This window comes from Pteropus medius, unplaced genomic scaffold (assembly GCF_902729225.1).
Source record: "Pteropus medius unplaced genomic scaffold, Ma_sr-lr_union100, whole genome shotgun sequence".
Lineage (NCBI taxonomy): Eukaryota > Metazoa > Chordata > Mammalia > Chiroptera > Pteropodidae > Pteropus > Pteropus medius.
Window position 1 is genome coordinate 1,011,037 of NW_024344432.1, and position 23,714 is coordinate 1,034,750.

General features: G+C 37.3%; 1 protein-coding gene across 1 annotated transcript in view; it reads right to left on the minus strand.

Annotated features, from left to right (window-relative positions):
• POLA1 (DNA polymerase alpha 1, catalytic subunit) overlaps positions 1–23,714 on the minus strand; it is a 280,205-nt gene that overhangs the window by 140,104 nt on the left and 116,387 nt on the right. Inside the window, exons 32-34 of the mRNA XM_039872470.1 lie at positions 19,143–19,317; positions 6,415–6,593; positions 4,610–4,741 (exon numbers count right to left, since the gene is read on the minus strand). Coding sequence (XP_039728404.1) covers positions 4,610–4,741; positions 6,415–6,593; positions 19,143–19,317 — 486 coding nt within the window. The remainder of the gene's footprint in view (positions 1–4,609; positions 4,742–6,414; positions 6,594–19,142; positions 19,318–23,714) is intronic.

Sequence of the window (23,714 nt, forward strand, 5' to 3'; positions counted from 1 at the left end):
AAATATTTCTGGTCAATGTCTCTTTGCCTGATACCCGACTAGGGAAGAAACAAATTAAGGGTATGAAGTTGGAGAAAGGCACATACTGGAATTAGTAATCAGCGATATAAAATATAGAAGTGACAAAAGGCTTTATTTATCAATACTTTCATGACCTTAAAATCCTGTGGAATTTCGTGTCAACCTGAGAAATTTTGTATACTATTAATAAACCTTCTGTCCATATGACAGCAGTATAAAAAAAGAACTTAAGGGAAAACCAAGAAAGTATAACTTTAATTTGTTGGTTCCTTTGGTTACTAAATGTTGAAATGCATACACTACTGAGACACCAAAGAATAGCTCCTGTCCTCAGAAAGCTTACTTCAGAAAAATTCTGAGATTGTAAAATCGATAGCAAATTTCTAAGGAATTCAACCACCAATTTCTGGTCTTGGCAACTAATCAATGGTTATCATATGCATGGCACTGTCTAGCTGCTCCCTGCTAGTTTTTCTAGATGGAGGGCCAGCAATATCTCTGTGTTTAAAAATCACAGTGAAGTGCTCTAAGAAATGCTGCTTTACAAGTGGCTAGAAACACCGCAAGGCTGGTAAGGCATGCATTTTGCCCCGCTGGAACACTCTAAAACCTGCGTAAGCCATCAATGAGAATTTAGGAGCATATTTTAGTTGACTATCCACCTTTAGAAACGGATGGCTCTTTAAGTATTAAAATGAGGGTTTAATGTACATTATAACTAATAGTACTTGAGATGAAAGTAAATGACCCACTACCCCCCTCCCAGGTACCAAGAGGGGTCAGATTTCCCATTTATGAGCAAGTCTTCAGGACAGGCAGCGTCCCAATCTCAGACTCTCTTCTGCAGCTGCTTCATGGACGGCTGAGGGGAACACTTCAAAAATGAACCAGCTAAACAAACTTCCCAGCAGCACTTGACAGAGCTACACCTATTCTTCCCATTTCCAAAGCAGTGGAGAATTAATTACCAGTTCTATGGATCTATTGTAAGTATAATAGACTAAAGAGCTATCACAGACACATTTATTGTAAAAGCACAATCCCAAGAGTGTCTAGTGGAGGGCCAAAACGATTAACACAAATGCTTTGTCAGATCAAAGATAAAACCTGCACCGCCCAATTGAGGAATGAATTAGAACAGTGGGTTATCTTTCAAATTAACCAGGGCAGTTAGTGAGGAAAATTTCATGAAAGTGTAATTCTTAGCCTTTGTGAATCCACACAGCAGGCATTCTGCCAGCTGACAAGATGATGAAATTTTCATGCTTAAAAAAAGCCCTCTTCATTTCCCAATTTAGATTAGCTAGTGTTTCTCTCCCTTTTGTGTGTGTGTGTGTGTGTGTGTATGTATTTGCTCTTCTGGAGCAGAATTTTAAAAGAAGGGGAACACATATCAATTTTTCAATGTAAAATTCAATTTTTCAAAAACATCCCTAAAAGCTTAGAGATATAGTCTTTAAATTGGCTATTTATGATTTTCAAAAAAAAAAATAAAATAAAATAACAGTTCAATTTTAACTTTGGACAGAGAAACCAACAATGACCAGGGCACAAAATCAACTTTGAATTAAAGCTTTCTGTACTACTTCAAAGTCTTTTAATACTTCATCAAATCTCGAGATTAAGCACTAGAGTTGTTTTCCTCCTAAAGAAATTAATATATTACTTAAAATAGTCTGCTTGGTGCTTTTGGTATTTCTACGTATACTGAAATTTAAATGTTCTAGGAAATGAGAATTCAAGGGATCTAATCCTTGTTATATGGTGAGAGAGAAAAAGCATATCCTCTCCTATTAAAAGAGCCAGTATTAAAATATTATATGGTATTCTCAGATACATAAAATCTTTAATGTCTGTTATCGCACATTTATTCAGTCAGTACTATTTATTTATGACAGAAAATAACAACATGTGACGTATTTTTTGAAAAGTGATTTAGAAGTATAGTATACTTTGTTACTGCAAACTTTTGTCCCTTTGTTCCTGACAACTCGATTTCTTGGTGATTGAGAACTGTGTTCTTTGGCAGGTTACAGTGTTTGGTCAAGTACCAGACTCCTCCACTGTGTTCCTGAAGCTTCTTTATGGCGATGCCTTCCCTCCTCAATGTACATTATACTTTCCCTGCAGTGATCCTAAGACTAAAATGAAAAAAATACTGAGACCCTTGCTCTCGGTCTACTAACAACTTTTACGTCCAGTGGGTAGTATTTTTCAACTTGCAAAATAGGAGGAAACCCCTTTGGTCATTAGCTTCAGAGAACAGTCACTTAATCTCAGCACAGGCACAGCTCGGAGATATTGTGGGTTCAGTTCCAGCCAACCGCAATAAAGCGAGTATCACAATAAAACAAGTTATAATCTTTTTGCAGGATGCAGGAGGGCAGCAGCCTTTAAATTTGTAAACACACACACACACACACAGACGCACACGCATTACTTACACGACACACGACAGAGACGCATTTGACGCACACACAAATCAGTGAAGTCCAATAAGGCGAAGCGCAATAAAACGAGGCATGTTTGCACTTATTGCCAACATCCTTGGGTCCAGTACACTTGGTGCATTCATCTCCAGCAGGGCCACCACCACTATGGAGAGCACACTGAACGAACTGCAATCACTACCACTTGCACAATACAAAAGAAACTCAACGCATGACCCTCTACCTGCAAAAGTTCATTTATGTCTGGGGTGAGGAGGAAAGAAAGCAATCTACCAATGAAGTAGAACCTAGAGGTGTGTGAGCTTTCTGTATAAAAGCTCTGATCTTGAGAATATTTGAAATATTTGTTCAGCATGGGGCCATGAAAAGAACAAATAATGGATTTCTTTCTCATCTAATCGCATACGACTAAGATCAGAAAGTAGAGAATTAGGTCCCTAATTTTAAGGACGGTCATATCGATCTTCAATTTTAAGAGTGACATCTGGATATTTTAATTAGAAATCCCTTAGGAAAGTCAACTGAGTGGGCAGTAACTACAGGAAAACTGTTACTTGTGGTTAGGGAGATTGGCTGGCAGACAAGACAATCGAAGCGAATGCTATAGAAATCTTGGGTTAAATGTCTAGAGCCATAAAACTAGGTTATTTAGCTTGAAAAATACTCATAAAACCACTACCAACACCACTACAACACACAGACAATTAGGTTAGAAAGCCATCTTTCAGTTAGGGCATATTTCTAACTATACAGATCATTTTTCTGCCTACTCCCAACTTAGTCAAAACAGATTGTCCCTTCTAATAGAAGGAAATAGATGAGTTTTTTCTAGTATTAACATTTTCCATGGTGTAGATTTTGATAGACTAAACACAAAGAGAAAACTCAGAATTCTTCCCAAGTGTCAAGAAGCAGGCTCAACGAGGTCTGTAAATGAGGAGCTGAGTAGTTTTGATTTGGGCTCTTCATGCTAAATAAAGGCCTAACATCTCAGGCACTGAACATTTCATCTACTGTGGAATGTGAACCCACAGATAACCTTTATTCCCATCCAACTGTGCATTAAGTACAGCACAGCATTAGTCACTAAAACGTTTCAGATTTCCCAAAGTGTAGCCATAATTAGTATTTTAAAAATCTTCAGACAAACCCACTTAGGTTTTTTTTTTTTGACAAATAACAAATGATTCTACTCCGAAATCACAATACTGAAACTCTGTTTTCACTCTTTAGATCATTAGATCCTAATGATCTAATACTCGATTTTCATTCAATGAGATCCATTTTAAAGAAAATGCTACGTGATATGTTAACTGATACATAAGTAGAAATTATAAAAAGATATTGACCAAAGTCATGGGTCTTACCTAACAGAACCTGAGCATTTTTGGAAATCTCTTGCAAGTAGCTTCTTTAAATAAGTTACAGTGAACTTTCAAGTAATAGAAATTTTGCTCAGATGACCAACTACATAATGAAACACTAAGAAAAATAAAATGAGAAATGTGGAGATTTTAATTTTTGAAGAGAAAAAAACTCATTCATGTGAAATGTGTTAAAAGCAAAACAAAAACTTTGAAAAAAAGCCAGCTTTCTAACACAGCTCACTTACTGTTCTGGTATTTTTACTATATGTTTTAAAAATTAGATATTCTCTCTAAAATGCCAGACGAATTGCATTTAAATTTAAAAGATGTTTAGCTTTATTTCTTCGGACAACTAAGCTATGAAATGGTTTCAATTATCACATAAACACAAAGTCTTAGCTAGTGGGCAGTTTATTAACATCGCCACACATGACGTTATGGCTCCGATGCCAAAGATAAGCAAAGTTGATTTTCCCTCCTCTGTCCAGACATCTGAGTAACCATTTACTTTAGTCTTATTTAGGTAACAATAAACTAAAATGTTTCCCAATTATATTATTCATTTTTCCTTAAAAGCAAAAATTTCACTATTTAAAACAGTCCTCAGTAATAAAAGAGATGTAATGCTCAATAGAAAATCAAATCGTTTTCCTCCCGTCATTTCAAAATTTTAGTTTCATAAAAAACCAATAATACGAAACCACATTCTTTTGAAACAAGTACCAAACCTAAATACATTGTGCATGTAAAAAACTCATTATGGATACTTACTTGGTAGTATTTTCTAATGTAACGTCTAATGTCCAAGATCAATTTATTGTTCAGCTGTACCATAAAGTTCAGAGGTGAAGTCTTACAGTCGATGTTACTACAACGAAACAAGCTGAGCTCCATATCATTTCCCTACAGAAGCCAAGACAGACAAGTACAGAAAGTTATAAAAGGTTTATGCTGCTGTCCCAGTGTACAATATTCTTAATTCATTTTATCGGTGAGTTTTTAGCCCTATTTTCTCAACTGTTTTCCTCCCAAAGATCTCCTTGGTCACACATACCTTCCTCTCATTTGCCACCATCATAATGGAGTACGAAGTCGAAGGGAAAATCCTAAAATCACTTTTTTTAAACATTCAATACATGACAGACTCTATGGATAAATTAATTTTCCTGGTGAAAATACCAGTGAAGTCACATTGTTGGAAATAAACATCCTTTTTAGACATACTAATCAAAAATTTTAAATTTGCGCTTATTCTGAACTTGGGTAAATGCTGACATTACTTTGCTTTCATATTGTCAACTTAATTTTAAGAATAAAGCCTAAAAATTAAGTGTTATACCACAAAGCGATCACTTACTGTCAGCTTAGCAAATCTAAAGTTTCTATAATCTGCCCCCGCCTTGAAATGTATTTGGGGGAGGGGAGGCAGGAGTAGATATTTGAAAGAATTAATTATTAGTAGTTGGAGAAAACATCCTGTTTTGTTTTGTTTTAAACAAAGACAAAGCAAATATAATATATAGGAAAACTGTTGGGGTTTCTGGAGCATTTGTTTTCCTTCTTGATACTTAAACATCTTGGTTTCCTGCTCCAATCTGGTACATAACCCTACCCGCCACGCTAAGCAATTCCAGGTGGAAGAGATTTCAGAGCTTGACATCGGCTCTTCCACAGTTAGCCCATCTGCAAGTCGTCAAGCCTCCATGCAATTAACTATCTTATTTACAGCTGTAATGAAGCAAAACTCAAGGATTTAGCAAGTATTGCTGATCTGTGTCTGCCTCTTCCTTGCACTTGCTTCCAAAGACCGCTTTGTTTTGATTCAAAAAAATGCAAAACATCTGCTGTTTGTCCAAATTAACTTAAAATAATTACTTTTAATTTAGATAAAGGATGTATTTTCTTTCAGTTTCAAGGTTTTACACGGTTCTGCTGCCTACTCATTTGCCAATGGCTAGCACATGAATAACACTACAGTGGAATCGAGTAAACTGGCCAGGTTTCAAGTTCTGATCCAAGGTCAATGATACATTTTTTGGCAGTACTTCTTGAAAGGAATGTCTCTCTGTGACTTTTTTTAATGTCTGACATGAAAAGACAGCAGGAAAGATAATCAGAGTACCTTTGTCAAAAAGGAGGCAAGTGGGATGTGTAAAGATAAACAAAAACTTTTCAAAAACACTTAGTTCCCATTAACTTGATTTAAGATAAAGAAAAATATTGCTCTAAGTCTTAATAAATTGGGTTGGGAGTAGGGAAATACAGGTTACTAATTAAGGAATTACAATAAAAATACTTTAAGATAATTTAGATATTTTAAGAGATTCCATTTAAAAACCAAGGCCAAGTACTCTAGGAAGCCAAAAACAATATTCAAGCACATTCTATTAAGAGTTTTCAAGCAAGAAATAAAGGAAGTTGTGAAGGCAGAATTCAGAGGATGCTGAAATTCTTTAAACACGCAAAAGCAATATGCATGCTTTTTTTTTTTCTTTTTATACATATAGTGAGGAGAAAAGGCCTTTATACTAGTTGGCTTACAAAATGTAAAAAGGAACCAAAAAGAAACAACTAACCGAACACTCGAAGACACTATCATAAATATTCTCAATTCCACATGCGGGGCATGGACATTTGAATCTTTCACAGTCCCTGTATTTCTCTTCATCGGTGAGCTGTGCTGGGCCACCAAGTAGAGCATCATTCTCTTCGTCTTTATGATAATGGTGAACTCTAAATTGGGTGGGGTCAAGTCCTATTAATATAAAAGAAAAAACAAATTCAGAAAGGTACAATTATTTGAATTCCCTTATCCAAAAAATACTGCAAAGAAAACTCACAAAAGAATGATTTTAAATCCACACACACACACACACACACACGAGCACTTGAACTCATATCACGTGGATAAATGGCTTCTTTTTTATAAGAGATTATAAATAAAACAAGTAAATGACATTATAATAATGCAGAAATATGCCAGTGGACATTTGGGTTTGGAAGAAACTATTTTCTTAAAGTTACAGTGAAAATCCCAAATATGCACTGTTATTAAGAAAATCTTAAAATCAAAGTTATCACTATTAAAACTGAAAACAGAGAATAAAAATCTCATTAAAGAATACAAGTTCACTGCTATTATTACAACTCCTTCAAGTGCAGACACAACTGCTAAGCCTGATTTCAATGCAGTGGTCGATTTCATCTTGGCTCAGTAGTTAACAGCATGTAGGTTGCAATCTAATTCAGTGGTTAAAATTCAGTAGCAGCATCTAAGACAAAACGTGGCACGGTTTGTTGGTGTTCTGAATTCAGAAATTTGAAATATGTGCAAAAAAAATGAATGTATAGATTCTATAGGCCAAAATGTCCCCATCAATCCTGACACCAAACATACCTTCCATGTTTCGATCAAAACAACACAAGGAATTAATTGATGCATAGGTTATGCTATCTTGTTCCCCCAAACTATTTGAGAAAAGAAACATTTTAAGGCCAATCAATTTAATTTATCCTTGGTCAAAGCATATCTGTCAAAATCCACTATTTGAATTTATACTTAAAGATAATTATTCTACACTATATCTTATAATATTTTCTTAAAAGTATCCCTTTTAAGGATAGCATTCCCTAAGAATTCTAGGCTATTTAGAAATCGAAGAAAAGCTCTCTTTATTTTAGTATAAAGGTAAATAAGTAAAATAAAACAGTCACTGAGCAAATAGTTCAAATATCAAAAATATCTAAAAATTGTTTTGATTCTATCAATAGCTGCATAGGTAGATAATCTAACAGATGTTTTCAGAATTCAGTGACAAGACCCTACATCCTATTTGGTCAACTGTCAAGTGACATCTAGTAATTATAAAAGATTTGAGGCTGACTGACACGGTGGAAAGGAGCTGAACAAAGAATAAGATTGAGACTTTGAGTCTCAGTTGCTCATCTGCAAAATGGATGTGGTACCACTGACCATGCACTTTTGAAGTTTAAATCAGACGTTAGAGGACAAACTGTTTTCAGTAGTGGCTATGACGTGGTAAATACTCGATATGTCATATGAACGACATTTAAATCAGACGATATTCATTCAAGAATTACGCATTTGGAAAAATAAGCGAAACACATGTTCATGCTGCATAGCAAGTTAATAGCTGCTCTTTGTAGGAATTTATCAAAGTGAATATTTCCTAACATGACAGTGTATAATAAAAACAAAGAATTCACAATCAAAACAACTTGAAAAACCATTCTTGGTGACATCAATTGCTGTGACATAGGTCACTTGGCCCTAAGACTCAATATACACTTTTATTTTACAAGTTACCTATCCCCTAAGAGAAACAGCAAATTAGTGAAGTGTGTAAGAATCTATATGCTCTCGCTGAAAGACAAGGAGGGGCAGAAGAATTGAGACCATGCCTGTGAATGATGCCATTTCTTTTCTGTAGTGAAGGCTAACTGTTGCAAATTTCTTAAACTCTACTTGCGAATCCAACTATATTCACATAATGTCTTGCTTTATTTGCGATCATGATAAAGCAGCTTCACCATTTTCTCAGATGACATCATTATTCATCAATTTCTCAGACTGTTACTATTCGAAAAGTAAGGAAGAAGAAAAGTAATAACCAAGAAGTTTTCTAAAAGGCGAGCTTCTTTCACAACCCAAAAATCAAGGAACAAAACAACACTGGCTTTGCACATATAAAAAACCAGCCAGGCTGCGACAGGGAAGCAATGAAAGATCTTTCCAGGCTTCCCAACCAGCCACGGCCCCCTTAGTGTACCTCAGGCCTGGGGAAGGCTGCCTGTTGAGTAAGCCAAAACTGGACATGGGCTACCTTGCTACTTATGGAGAAAAGTCCAACAAGTGGCCAAAAGTTAGAAAAAATTATCAGGCCTTGTGAAACATCTCCTACATTAGATGTCCATTTCCACAAGCAACCCTTATCTGCCCATGGAAATAACAAAGCCAACTGGCCTAGCTAATTACTTCAGATTTATTCTCAAGCTGAATTTTCTTCAAAAGAGGGGACTTCATCTCAGCATTCCTGGTCATAAGTCAATGTTAAATTTTTTAAATATAAAGGGAGAAGACACTGTAATTACCTTAAAATATTAGGTATATAATGATCCTTGTACAAGTTTCTTGGATATAAAAATGTCATAAAAAGTGATTTTCTTGGGAGGACAATTATAAGTTCAATAGGCAAATCACAGAGGGCTAAATTAAATCTTTTAAAGAAAACATATAATGTCATGTTAAAAAATAAGGATCACTGCGCCAGCATCTTTCTTTTAAAGGTCAAACTCCAGGCTTAAACAAGCCCTCAACTCATTCAACATATAAATCAATCTTTCCAAATCTTCATGAAATTGGCAATAAGCAGCTTATTTCGAAGTTTGGAGAGACTTAAAAGTTTTCCTGCTTATACATAACTCATTAAGCTAGAATGAAACAGGAAAAAGTATCTGGTGCTGCCACCTAGAGGTAGATTCTGAATTTTTAAATGTGCCAAATAGAGGGGCTACATAGAACTCTATTTGTAATTACTGTCTCTTCAAAATTAAATGCTTTGTCAGAATAATAAAGCAAAAGCTTTATGATCGCAGTTGGCATACATGCGTCTATGCTCATCATACAGTAAGTAATCCTATTACTATTTGAGCAAGAGATGCAAAACCGAATTCCAAATTCCTTATCTCTTCTACTGAGAGCTTTCTCTGAATAACTAGCTTAAAGAAACAAACTTTATGCCCCATTTGAGAAAAGGAACTTCCACTTCTACTAGACTAGCTTTTGACAGGTGACTTCGATCATTTGGTCTGGCAGAGAATAAAAGAAGGAGCAGCCTGCTTGGCCTTGGCACCAGTTCCCTCAGGGAAACAGCAGCCGTGGTTTTCCCTACAAAAAGCAGAAATGATGTGTGCTTTAATTCAATCCTGTCACTTGTAGTGATCTAGTCACACCATTTTTCGGGAAGCATGGTGGGATGGTGGAGCAATTTAAATCCTGTCATTTATAATTAGAAAATTTATAGGCTCTCACATTATTTTGGCAACAGGATCAAAGCTCTCATGTTTCAAGAAGTATTTATAGAAAGTAACATCATAAGCATCGGGGTAGAGGAGTTGAGCGGTATTGTTTTTTACTTAAGATCACCACATTCTTATCGCACACACCTCCAATGTGATGTTTAGCACAAAATTATTTTTCCTACCATTGTACTTTCTAGCCATTGTAAACTACCTGTTTTTAGAATGTTCACCTGCTCCCATTCCCAAGGAGTATTTACACTGTTTGAAACTCAAGTTCCAAATATAGCTGAGAGAGAATGGTTAATACATTTGACCAAATAATTTTCTTCCTCCAAAAATAAGGTCTCTATTAGTGTGACTGCAAATAACTACAGTAAAGCCAATTATATAAGTTCACACAAGTGGGGAAGAGGGAAAAATCCATATGAATGAAACCCCAAGTGAGTAAAGTAACTAGTATTCCCAAGCAGTTATTTGTAATATGACTCACTTAAACTACTAGGGGAGCTAATTAATGAAATCCTAGTGTGAATTTTTTTTCCAGAAATTTATTTTAGGAAATAAATCATTTATCTTTTGCACAAAGCCAGCCATTCAGATATTTGGATTTCTCAGAGAACAATACTCACTGAAAATTTAGTATGATTAAAGAAAAAAATCAATTTTTAAAAGGCGAATGCCATATCCATAAAAAGCCTTGTACGGGAATGTTCTAGCAGCTTTATTCATAATAACCAGAAACTGGAAACAATCCAGATGTCCATCAACGTGAGAATGAATAACTGGATATAATCTACCATGGAATACTACTCAGTAATGAAAGGCATGAATACTGATGGATACGAAAAGATGATTGAATCTCAAAACTGTGCTAAGTGAAAAGCTGAACACAAAGAGTATATAGCGTAGAAAATCATTTATATAAAATTCTAAAATAGGCAAAACTAATCTATGGTCATAGAAATCAGATGAGTGCCTGCTTTTGTGAGGGGGAGGGTAGTGACTAGGAAGGGGTACAAGGGAACTCTCTAGGTGATGGAAATGTTCTGTGTCTTGATAAACTGACTGTATGGTACTCAAGATGGTAGCATTTCATGGTATGTAAATTATACTTGAACAAAAAGCACAACAAATGAGATGTCTGTGATGCATATTTCCAAAGGATTCATTTAGAATATATAAGGAATACCTGCAAGTCAATATGAAAAAGACAACCTAAGAGAAAAGTAGAAACAGACTTGAACCGGCACCTCACAAAAGGAGATATTCGAATGGCCAATAAGCATGTGAACAGGTACTCACCATTATTAGTTATCAAAGAAATGCGAATTAAAGCCACAACATTATGCCGCCACAGAAGATGAAGAAGAAAACACCAGATGCTGGTAAGAATATGGAGCACTCAAACACACACTGCTAGTAGGGGGTATAAATCAGGAGAACCACTTCGGAAAATTGGTAGACTCTACTATCTGAAACATACATGTCTCCTATGACCTGGCAATTCTCCTCCTAAGTATATACCCAACATAAACACATGCAATTGTTCCACAGAAGTCATGGGCAAGAATGCTCAAAACAGCACTATTCATAATTGCCCCAATGTGGAAAAAACCCATAGGTTTTACATACAGTGTGGGATAGTCACACAGTGAAATACTACACAGAAATGAAGTACAACCACTTGGACCAATCTCACAAACACACTGAACGAAAGTAGCCAGACACAAAGACTGAAGACACAACTTTGTGTAACATCCAAAAATAAGAAAACCTCATCTATGACGTCGGAAGTCATGATAGCAATTTCCTGGTTGGGGGTGGAGGACAGTTTCTAGAAGGAGACAATGGTACGTGTTTACGTTGTGAAAATCCATCGAGCTGTTCAGTGTTAGGTTTTGTGTACTTTTCTGCATGCATGCTATGCAAGAAAACTGCATTGGAAAAGGTGCAAAGTGAGTACTGAACATTTCCTATACTATACCTACGAGTTTGTTTAAAAACGTGTCATATTCCAACCAGACGTTATGTACCTCTTCATAAATGTACATGCCACCAGCTAGGAAGTAGTAGTAGCGAAAATTGAAATAAATTATTTTTAAAATAAAATAAGTCTTTAGAGCTAACTACACTTTACAGTAAATACAGGGGACAGAGGAACATGTTAAAGGATACCAATGGAATGCAATCTACAAATTTCAGAATAAGGGAAATTCTATGACGAAAAAACCATTATCTTTAACAAATACGTCAGAAAGATAAGAAAAAGATAGAGGAGAGGAACTCTCATATGGACCCTGACTGGATTCCAATTCGAAGCGTTTTTCTTAAGAAGTGCATTCATAGAATGACCAGGGAAATATGAACACTTATTGGACATTTGATGAAATAAAGGATTTGTCGGATTTTTTTCCTAGTGATGGTAATATTGTAGCTATTGAAAAGGGGGAATCCTTGTCTTATAGAAATGCAAAATGAAATATTTACAGATAAAATATGATCTCTACAATTCACTTCAAAATAATCAGAGGAGGTGGAGAAACAGAATGAGATTAGCCACAGGTGCAGACTGCGGAAGCTGAGTGTTGAGCGCATGGGGGCTTCTTACGCAATTCTCTCTACTATTGTGCATGTTTAGAATTTTCCATAATAAACCATTTAAAACTACTCTAGATCCAACTTAATTGATTATACACGTAGCAGACAACTGAAACTGCCTTTCACACCAGTAATAAACATCTCCATAAGACAAATGGAAGACTTCTGAGCATTTTAAAAGAAGTATGATCCAAACCTCTGGGTTAAATAAACTTCCAAGGTTTTTATTGTCCTATAGAAGATAACGCCTAAAATCTTGGAAGCAAAAAAAAAATCCTGACGGGCAGCGTTTCCATGACCTCACTCGACTACTTTTCACATCCTTGATGATGGCTCTGAATGTAAATTTGAACTTAGTGAGATGTGTACCTCTCGGCAGGAAAAAACTTCAGAAGTGCCTTCTTTCCTATTTTTAAATCTGATCAAATAACTTTATTTTGAAAATTATTTGGAAAATAAAATAACAGACCAAAAATTGCTTCTCTTACAACAAAGCTCTCTTCTCTCCAGCTACATTGGTAGATATGGACAGCTACGCTGAAGGTCCCAAAATACCACCTCCTTTTTAGAAGTGAGTTAATATTTAACCATTTTTCTTTCTTCTGATTTCATAAAAACTATCTTAATTTTTTTCGTAAAATAAAAATGTGAATATTTTTCAACAAGGAAAGAACTTATAATTCACCACTTTCAGCCTTTCAGTCTTATTCACACATATATTTATTATCACTTAAGTATCTATGTACAATATTGTATTCAGCTGTTTTCATTTATTCTGTCTTACCCATTTTTCTACAGGTTACTTAATCTTCGTGTCATTTTGGTGTACTTAATTAAAACGTATCTTTTAAAAAACCAATCTATATAGTTAATAATACGGTGCCGTATACTTAAAAGTTGCTGAGATTAGATCTTAACCATTCTCACCACAAAAAAAGACTCAACTATGTTTAACTATGTGAGATGATGGATGTGTTATCTTGGTCATCATTCTACAATGTATATGGATATCAAATTATCACACTGTACACTTTAAATTTATACAATTATATTTGTCAATTATTCCTCAATAAAGTTAAAAAAAAACTTTTTAATTGCTCTAACTGAAATAGTTCAAGAAATTCCCATTTACTTTGGAAACTCCAATTGTTACAAAGTAGGAGTTAGGAAATTACTAGTCCAAGTGATTATTCTAAACATGCTCTAATTTGGTTCCAAGTTCTCAGTTCACTGAGGTCTCTATCTGAGTTAGGTGAGAAGCATCACTGCGGGCCAGTGAGATAGAAACAGACATCACGTGCTCCCCTTGCAGGGACTGAGGCGCAAAGCTTTGCAACGGATACCCTTACCCTTTAAGAGGCTCTCTGAATTCCCTAATGTGCTGAGTGGCTGAGATGGCATGGGATACCACCATGAAGGTGGGGTAGGGTGGGCTGCCGTTCATCAATGGGCCGGAAGAATTGGTGACAGGTGGTTACAGGCAACTACTGCCAACTCCACACTGGTCTCTCCACAGCGCTTTCCCACAATGCCTCAAATGCTTCCACTTCTATACACTCCTCCCCAGTAGCCCCAGCTAGAAGTGGTCTCTGCTCCCCCTGAACATCAATAGCCCTTTATTTTATGTCTTTTAGGACGTACACTGTGTTGTCCGCTAGACTTCCCCACCACAGTGAAATCAACTAAGCGGACTGGGCTGTACTAGAGGAAAGGAACCGTGGCTGACTCAACTCTGTATCCCTCACGGCACCCACTAAGATGCAGAGCACAGCAGGTCTTCAACGCTCATCCGTTCAATGAATGCAAAAGCCAGCTGGGAGCATCCTACTTTGCATTTGATGTGATCTTACTTTTTAAATTTTACTATTAATTATTGTATAGAAAATATTAAAGGTTTGGAAATGACGGTCATATGCGGGCCTTCTTCTAAAAGCTTACTCATGAAAAAAGGCAAAAGTCTTGATTGATAAATACCTGAGGCACCTGCTGGTAACATCATTTTACTCCCAACCACCTGTATTTCATTCCACCTCCCATCTTTTGCAGGTGTATCCTCCCTAGCCTGTCGAAGGTACCCCAAATGGTGTTTGGCCCACGGATGCACTAATTTCTTAGATGTTATTGGATTCTGTCTATTGAGAAAAACTACCTAGTATAATGTGAGTGGTATAGCCATTTTTTAAAAGGGGAATTTTTCCTTTCTAATTTAACTCAGGAATGCACCAGGTTAAAGTGTGTCCTGTCTTGTTTTAAGGGCTACTTTCAGAAATTAAACTTTAAATCCTCACATTCTTCAAACATAAGTAATTTCTCAGGACCAATGAGAAAACTGCCCACACAGATAAATGCCTGAAATTTTATCACTGACCATGAAGAAATGTACTTGACAGCTATTGTACAAATCATCGCTCGTTGGAGTAAAGATATTACATAATTCTAAGTATTGTTATACATGAAACATAGATTTATTAAAATGAACTTTAGACTATTCTTATCACTTGCCTGTTTAGACTATTCTCATCACTTGCCTGTTTTGCTAGGCACAGAAGACTATTTGGATGTTGGCGCACACTGTGAATATTTCATCCACAGAATATAGAGAGCTTTCATTAGAACAAGAGAGAGAAAACCTATAGTCTGGAGAACAAAAGCTAAGAGTTCCAAGTTTTAGTGGCCATGTTTCCCATAGGGCTATTGTATAGAAGAGTAATACTATATTTTTTTCTATTCACAGATGGAAAAGAGTAAAATTTTGCTTTATTTAAGCCCAATAGCAATAATCTTGCATGGGTTTCAGAAAAATGATACATATTTTACTGTGGGATAATGAGGACCATTAGTTATTAGAGAGAACAAATCATTCTCCTTCAATTCAACAGACTTATTCATTCACTCGCTTAATAGACTATCCTCTCTCCTTCTCACTAAAATCGCCTTCCCCTGCAGAACACCTGGCCATGCAACATGCCACCAGACAGACTTCAGGAGGTATCTTGATGGGGAGAAATAGAGAATTTCCAAAGTGAAGCCACAGGATAAAACCAACACTTGATGCTTGCCTTTCATTTCAAGGAAAGCAGTATAAAAGCAATAGAAAAAGAAAAAGGTAGTTGAAAAATATAGTTGGTCTCCACAAAAGAGTCTTAAAAATAAAAAATCATGAACTTAATAATTTTCCTAAATGAAATTATGCCATTATTCCTGATTTCTTTGTACTAACTAAAAGGACAAAGTATCAAACTTCCCTAAAGTTTCAACACTATAATACATTTCATTAATCAAAGATAAAAACTACATTAAAAGCAAGAGAATTATTTTATGTCTGTGATTAGGCAGTTGGAGGGCTTGTATTTTATGTATACATTTGTACACTTCAACTTATTTAACAGTGTCAGTTCACTAACTGCAGTTTTTTTATATAAAGAAAACAGATTTAGAATTTTAAAAACAAATTACAGTAATTTTATGCCTACAGCCTGCACCTCTTAGAAACCATGTACCCCCCAACACTCCCCTCACTTTCCCACTTCTTCCCCATCTCCCCCCTCCTCCTCTCTAAAACCACAGTCTAAGTGAGAATTGAAAACAGGGGCCTCGAATCCCCTAGTGAAGAACCGCCACCCTAATTTTTCACTTGGGGTGGAGGAATAAAGGATGCAGATCGAAATGCAGCTACTGACTAAGGCAGGGGGCGAATGCCTGCAAAGATGTGCCGGGCAAACTTTGATGTTTTCTACAGATCCTCACGGTGACTGGCACTGGCTGTCCTGCACTTCATTAACGTGCGTGGAACCTTCTATGAGGAAAGAGGGGAAGACAAAGGACTACACGACTTAGTACTAATGAAGGTAGACGATGGATAGCATTGGTGATGGCAGGGGCTGTGGTGGGAGAACAGGACAAGCAGGGGAGGAGGGGGACCGCACAATAATGACAACCTCACAGGCCTTCAGTATAATGACTGCCGTTAAATGGCAGAAGATAAAAATGAGAAAAAGAAGATAAAAAGGGGGAGCAGCAGCAGCTCCTTCAGGGCCGAGGATGCAGGCCCTTCCGGCAGCTCTAATCGGCTACCTGGCACCGAGAAGGGGCTGCCCAGAAGGGGCCGTCCGTACAGCTGGGGCTGCGCCTAGAGATTTCAGGGGATGAGGTAGGAGAGACGGGGACATGGCGGGACCGTGCACAAGCACAGCGGGTTCCCACTGCACACTGAGATCGGTCAGTAATAAGATGAACCCTCTGAAGATGGGACCCACTCCGGTGACCAGTTTTGAAAATGATTAGTGGAAACTGGAGTCCTAAGACAGCCTGTAATCATAAGGCTGCTGCAATTAGGATAGTCTGTCTTTAAGCAAGTCAAAACCTGCCCACGTCTTAACTTATATTTTTAAAAAATGGTCTTAAATAGGACCCTGGAACCAACAAAATCAGTGTGGTCCCCTCTTGGTAAGACCAGTCTTGAGCTATCTGAGTGGGACTGGCTACCCACTGGGCAGGCCGCAGCACCCTTTAGAGCTCTTTTGCAGAAACAGAAGGCTCCGCACTCATTGGGTAACTGTCACCCACGGGGCGGGGCTTGTTCCGTTTATCCCTCCTCAGCTCCAGAAAGTCCAAAACCAAAGAAGGAAAGGGTCATGGTTAGCCTTTAGACTAGGTTCTTGATGACACAAATGGAAAAACTGGGAGATCCAAACAAAAAAATAATTTTGCTCAGGGGTTTTCATTGGGGAGTGGTGGGGCTCGCAGTAGGGAGAGAAGGGAGAAGATGAAGCTCCCTTGCCTTCACATCCACGCCATCGCACTTCCGGTTGAGGATACCTGTCATCACCTCTTAGAGCTAAGCGGGGGCAGTACAGTTCAGCACAGTGGCTAAGAGCACAAGCTTGGGAGTCACACAGAGCTAGGTCCCAATCCAGTCACAGCCAGCCACTTATAGCTATGTGACAAGACCAGATTAGTTACTCCTGTAAGCCTCAGTTTCCTTCTCTGTAAAATGGAACGAATACAAAATACCCTCACGAGGCTGTTGCGAAGATTAAATGAGAAACATATGCCAAGTACTTATGGCATCCAGAAGAGCAAGCACTCAACACAGAGGAGAGAAAAGGAAGCAAAAAAAAATACTGTGCACTTACACTCCCACCTCCCAGCTGAGGATTTATAAATATCATCAAATACAACTCAACTTTGAGAATATATTATATGATGATTTGGGTAGCAGAATTTTATCTTCCTAATTATGTTTTGCTTAGGCAAATGGCAAAAATGAGCTTCTACTTCCAGAACAGACGCTGATGGGAAAGTGGAAACGGGGCTGGCAGGAGGAGCGCAGACACACACTCAGCAGGGGCAGGATGGAAAGTATGTGACTTGATAATTCATCCATCCAATCTCAGTCCACAAATGCACACTGAGTACTAACTATGCGCAGATCTCACGGACTGGAGGAGTCTGGACATATTTATGCAGCAGCCTGGTGCGAGGGTGGGACGCGGCTGCTAACAGTGCTCACTGGCTCCCTCCGCTCCGGGCCCGTGCGGAGCATCTCATGCACATCATCTTACTGCTCCCTCAGAGCAACTCGAGTTTGACTCCAGAGACGAAGGCTTAGACCAAGGTTTAGAAGCTCGCCAAAGCCACAGAGCCAGTACCAGTACTTGAACTCAAGTCCATGGCTTAAGCCAGACGTCTCAATGAGAAGAGGAGGAGAATTTTCCATGAAGCAGGGACAGAATGAGCAACGCCATATTCAAGGGGGCCCTGAATATACTGATTAAGAAATAAGGCTAGAAATACAGGTTGGAACTAGAAACTTAGAGTCTATGACTGCCAAACATATCAGTGGCTCTGGACGTTACCTATAGATAGTGAGGAACCACCTATGAATTTTGTCAGGCGGTACTCTAACTACCCTTCTGAGCGTACCATGGACTAGAGAGTGGAGAACGTAGAGCAATGTTAACTCCTTACACGCTGGGTGTCTACAAATGAAATCAGGGCAGGTTATAAAACACATTTCTAAGCAAGAGCTGACAATCTGGTGACACAGCAAAAATTCAAAGGAACGCTGAGGTTTCGGAGTTGGCTGGAACCTCCTGGGATGTGAGGAACAGGCCAATTCCTAGAAGATAACAGCTACTTCGGTTTTAGAAGAATTTAAATGAAAGTGAGAACAGGATACTCACAGTGAACTGAATACTAAAACCTAAACTTTTTAATGTTAAAAAAGCTGTTCCCTCGCCTTATAATACAATATCTTTAGAGACAGAGACAAGATGAACCAATAATCGAGATACCATCAATCTCTTTATTAATGGAAGTTCACTAATTAAAGCTGCAACAATGTAAACTCAGACTTATAATGCTGCCTAAAATCTCCTCCATCCTTTCTTTTGCCTTCTCTCTCCCCTCAGCATTTACCGATTGAGAACCTACTATGGAGCAGGCAGGTGGTTACAGAGGCAGCAAGTGTGTAGGGTTCACAGTCTCTGAGGGGAGACGGACATTGGTTACAAAACCACCACAAAAATAAATGCCCAACTATAAACAAAGAAGCACTTGGCACAGCACCATGCCTATAAAAGGGCCCACACTGGGCAAAGGAGGAAGAACTGAGCGTGTTGCTGCCACCAGCTGAAGGGCTACATGAGTTTGGGGCACTTACCTAACCACGATGCAATGAGGATGGCATCAATTCCATCTATCGGTTCACAGATCCGAGCCACGACTGGGTGGATCTGCTGGGCCAGGTAGTACTGGGTGTCAATGGTTAAATTGTCCTGCTTCTGCAGCTGCTCAGGTGCATAGGCCCTCTGACTTGCACTGAGGTTTGACCCATCCTGCAAGAGAATATGGTACAGGTAAAGTTGTGAAATTCGCCCCGCCCCCACACACACACTGGCTTGGCCAAAAGAGGACAACAATTCAGATTTTGTGTATTCAATTCCAAACACCAAGAAGTCCTTCCGATCTACTGGTGAATATTTCACATGCATCTAAGAGTAGGAAGATGAAGGAGAACATCTTGCCCACTGTCCAAGATGCAAATCCAGTATGTGTTGTGTTCTATGTTTTGTTGAAACATGAAACCAACAAGATGGCATAACTAGATTAAATAATTCCACCTGCCACATCACAAACACATCGAAAACACTTGCTAACAATTAGTCAAATCACAGGGTCCTTTTAGGAGTGATGACAAGAAACATGTGTGGTCCTTTTATTATGGTAATTAATCTCTTCGTGTAGGCATTCTAGTCATAGTATCATCTTAAAGCCCCCGGGGCAATATTTTCCACGAGAGCTACATACACATCATTGAGAAGAAAATAAGCCAGGGGAAAAGGCAGTGAAATGAAACCCACAGAGTAGTCACTTATGTACAAGATATAATAGGTAAGAGTAAAATTAGTGAGGTATCTGGTGGAGTGGCAGTGCCCTGAAAGCAAAATATTTGGCCAGTGGAATGAAGGGCATGCCACTTTGCACTGTTTACTACTCTCTTCCTCAACGCCAAGAAAGATGGGTCAGAGAGCCTTTCCAGGGCTTCCTCTTTACAAAAAAAAAAGGTGTGAAATTCCATATAATGGGCCCATATACAGCCCTGTGGGTCATGTCACCATCACCTGTGACTCAAAAAGTCATCACTCTACTGGACCAATATCCAACAACTCAGACCCCTCTTCCTCTTGTTTGCAACAGAAATTAATATTCAGACTAGTAAATTATAACTATTCACAGTATTCAGCTGCTCTGCAAAACTGATTATACTGTGCATCTTATTCTTTCATTCTTGCTACAGTCAGTCCCTTCTCAGCTCAGTGCCCAACCCAAAGCAGAGGCAACCTTCCATACTACCGTCTTTACCGGAGACTGGAGGCGGGGGCCTCTCTCTCTAGCAGGCTCCTGATGGAAACAAACTGGGATGTTTATCAACTAGATTCTACTTATTGTAAGATTTAATGAAATACCTAAAAGGAAGCAACCCTCGGATTAAAAGATTTGCTTATAATTATTTTTCGGGAGTTTACAACACAGTAAAAATAAATGAGGCAGAACTAATCGACTTTGTTTCCCTTCTAGAAGTTTGAATTGTTAGATGAGAGTAAGGTGACAGCCAATGACAAAAAGAGTGTGAAGAATCCTTGAGCACTGTCTTCATGCACCACAACTGTGTTCAAACTGCCTTTTAACAAATACACAAAATCTGATAAATTTATAGAATTGTAGTTTTTAAAAAACTGGTCTGTCCTTAAGATTATAGCTATGTTGAGTTTACTAATTTTTAACGGTGAATAAAAATCAGATTTATAGAGGTAAATATTGTTTTTTTAAAAAAAGCACTTGAGTTACTTTCCAGTATAGCATTAGAAGATGTTCTCATAGCAAGACATGTTTTTTTAAAAAGCAGTTGAAAATTTCTAAGCATATTCTCAGTTCAAAAAGTTTTTACTTTAAATATCTACACAAAAGACTAGTTTTAACAGTGACCCAAACATATCTCTTCTTGTATTTAAGTTGTGGTACATACATATAATGGAATATTACTCAGCCATTAAAAAAAAAGAAAGAAATCTTACCATTTGTGACAGCACGGATGGACCTAGAGAGGATTATGCTAAGTGAAATAAGTCAGACACAAAGACAACTATCATATGATTTCACTTATACGTGGAATCTAAAGAACAAAATAAACGAACAAACAAAATGAAAACAGACTCATAGATACAGAGAGCAAACTAATGGTTGCCAGATGGGAGGGAGGTTGAGGGAATGGCCGAAAAAGGTAAGGGATTAAGAAGTACAAATTGGTAGTTAGAAAATAGTCACAGGGGTGTGAAGTACAGCATAGGGAATATAATCAATAATATTGTAGTAATCATGTTTAGTGCCCAGTGGGTACTAGACTAATCGGGGGGAATCGCTTCATAAATTATATAAATTTCTAACCACTATGCTGTACACCTGAAACTAATATAAAATAATATTGACTGTCAACTCTAATTGAAAAAAAATTTTTTTAATTGAAAAAAAATCTGAGCTCGAACATGACTAAATTCAAAAGAACTGATAACAGGTTTTACTGTGCTGTATTGGAAAAACATTTAGGCCGTGACATCAGACAGACCCCTCAAAGGCCTTAATTCTCAAACCTAACAAGACCCCATGGTATATGCAGTAACATGTAGCATACACCTTTAAAAACAGATTAAGGAGTAATTTTGGTGTTCCTCGAAGTGCCCATGTAGTAGTCATTTGTGAATGTCACAAAGCACATACTTCACGGAGACAGGTACAGTCAATTCATTCAAAACTATGTAGTCATCTTTAGTAGAAAACTAATGGAAAAAGGTGATAAGTAGGCCCCTTAAAATGTTACAGAAAGCCTTATGGAAATTATGTCCACTGAATGTTAAATAATTGGGGATTTAAAACTTAACCAATAAGTGGAAGTTAATTTAAGATCTCAGTAAATAATTCATGTAGGTTTTATAAGACCATGAACTACAATATAAATTAGATACCAAAAACATTACCCTGAACTCATCTGAATTTACAGTCTGAGTAAGTTATTAGTAGAATACTATATTCTAAATGTAAATTTTAAACAAAATAGAACCTTTATAGGAGATGAGCCACTCTTGGAGGGCACCACTTAGAGCAATCAGCAGTTCTCTTAAAATGTCTGATCATACCTTTTCAAAAAATATGGTTGTGTTATGAAGCACAGAAAGAAAAGTCTGAGTGCTTAAAAGCAAAAGAAGTAGGGAGTTTTGGTGAAAATGGGCGTGTCCCACTGCTAGGGGACAAAGGCAGATTAAAGTCCTACAGCTTTTCTTGGAATACAGTGAGAAGAATAAATTAGTAGAAATAAACATAAACTGCGGTTTTTAACAAGCAAGTACCAGTGGATAGGGGGAATGTTGAAGACACCAAATTGGATTTATGGTACTAACAGTAGCACCAGCATTTGAGCTTTTCTATGTCATTAAGACCTGAGAGGAAGAAATCACAAGACCTAATATTTAGACATCAAGGAACATAAGCTTGACTTTTAAATACATCAGTCATACCACCATAGGCCTCCATTCCAAGTTTAGCCAAAACATAACTCTGGCTGGATTTCATTATTAGACGCTAATTTACAGAAAATATATATATGTATATATGTATCTATATCTTAAATATATATGTATACCTATTTTAAAAGTTGTATGCTGCCATCTGTTCCTGTCATTAATAATCTAAGAGCTTTTCCATTTATGTGAAGACATAAGTGAAAAAAAACTAGCCTATTTACCAAAATCTTTATTTGCATAATATGAAAATTGTTTTTTTGAGATGAGACTTGTCAGAGGCGATATGCAAAGCACATTAAGGGCTTGAGCGAGTCAGACATTTATGGAAATATTTTCCTGCAGGAATTGGCTTTCTGTAACAGTTCTTAATCAAGGGTAACCCTAGGAGGGAGACACAGTCAAGTGCTGATTCCTGTCCATGTACTTAAATCATTTGTTATGTACATCCTCTACAGTACTGAGCAGATACTAACAGATAACTTTTCAACATTGAAAAGACTATGAATTTAAAACACATTGATGGTAGTTCGACAAAGACCAATCATAATGCAATGAAGTTTAGGGCTTACCTAAAAATTGGTACTGTAATAAGACAATGAAATTCATTAATTAAAAAGGAAGTCTTATTTGGATGAACTATGCCTTTTGGTAGACAGAGCACACCATAGTAATTTTAAAGAATTCGGATAGAGGCTATAACGGACTTTTTTTTTTAACAGAGAGAAGAAATGAGATCTCTCCATTGTTCCAACCGGAGTTAACTGTTTTCAAAGAAAAAAGTACACCTCTGTCATACCCTCTCTCCCTGTCCCTATATCACGCATTTCATATTTTTTTCAAGTATTTTTCAAAAATGCATTTACTCTCTTATTCGACTAATAGTCATAATGAAAACTGTTGCTAAAGGAATGATAAAGGACTATTGCTAGACATATGACCAAATTTATAAACATTTTCATTAAAGTTAATTTAGGGTTGAAATAGTAGTTGCTGTTACACACCTATACACCTGTCTCACCAAAATAATTTCAGTGAACCAAAATACTGGTCTTAAATGTTTTGTGAAAGTTTTTATGAAATATGCCATATCCCTGACTAATGCTTTCAAATGCTATACAACCGACCAGACTAAAGCATCTCTTGACAGCATCAATTAT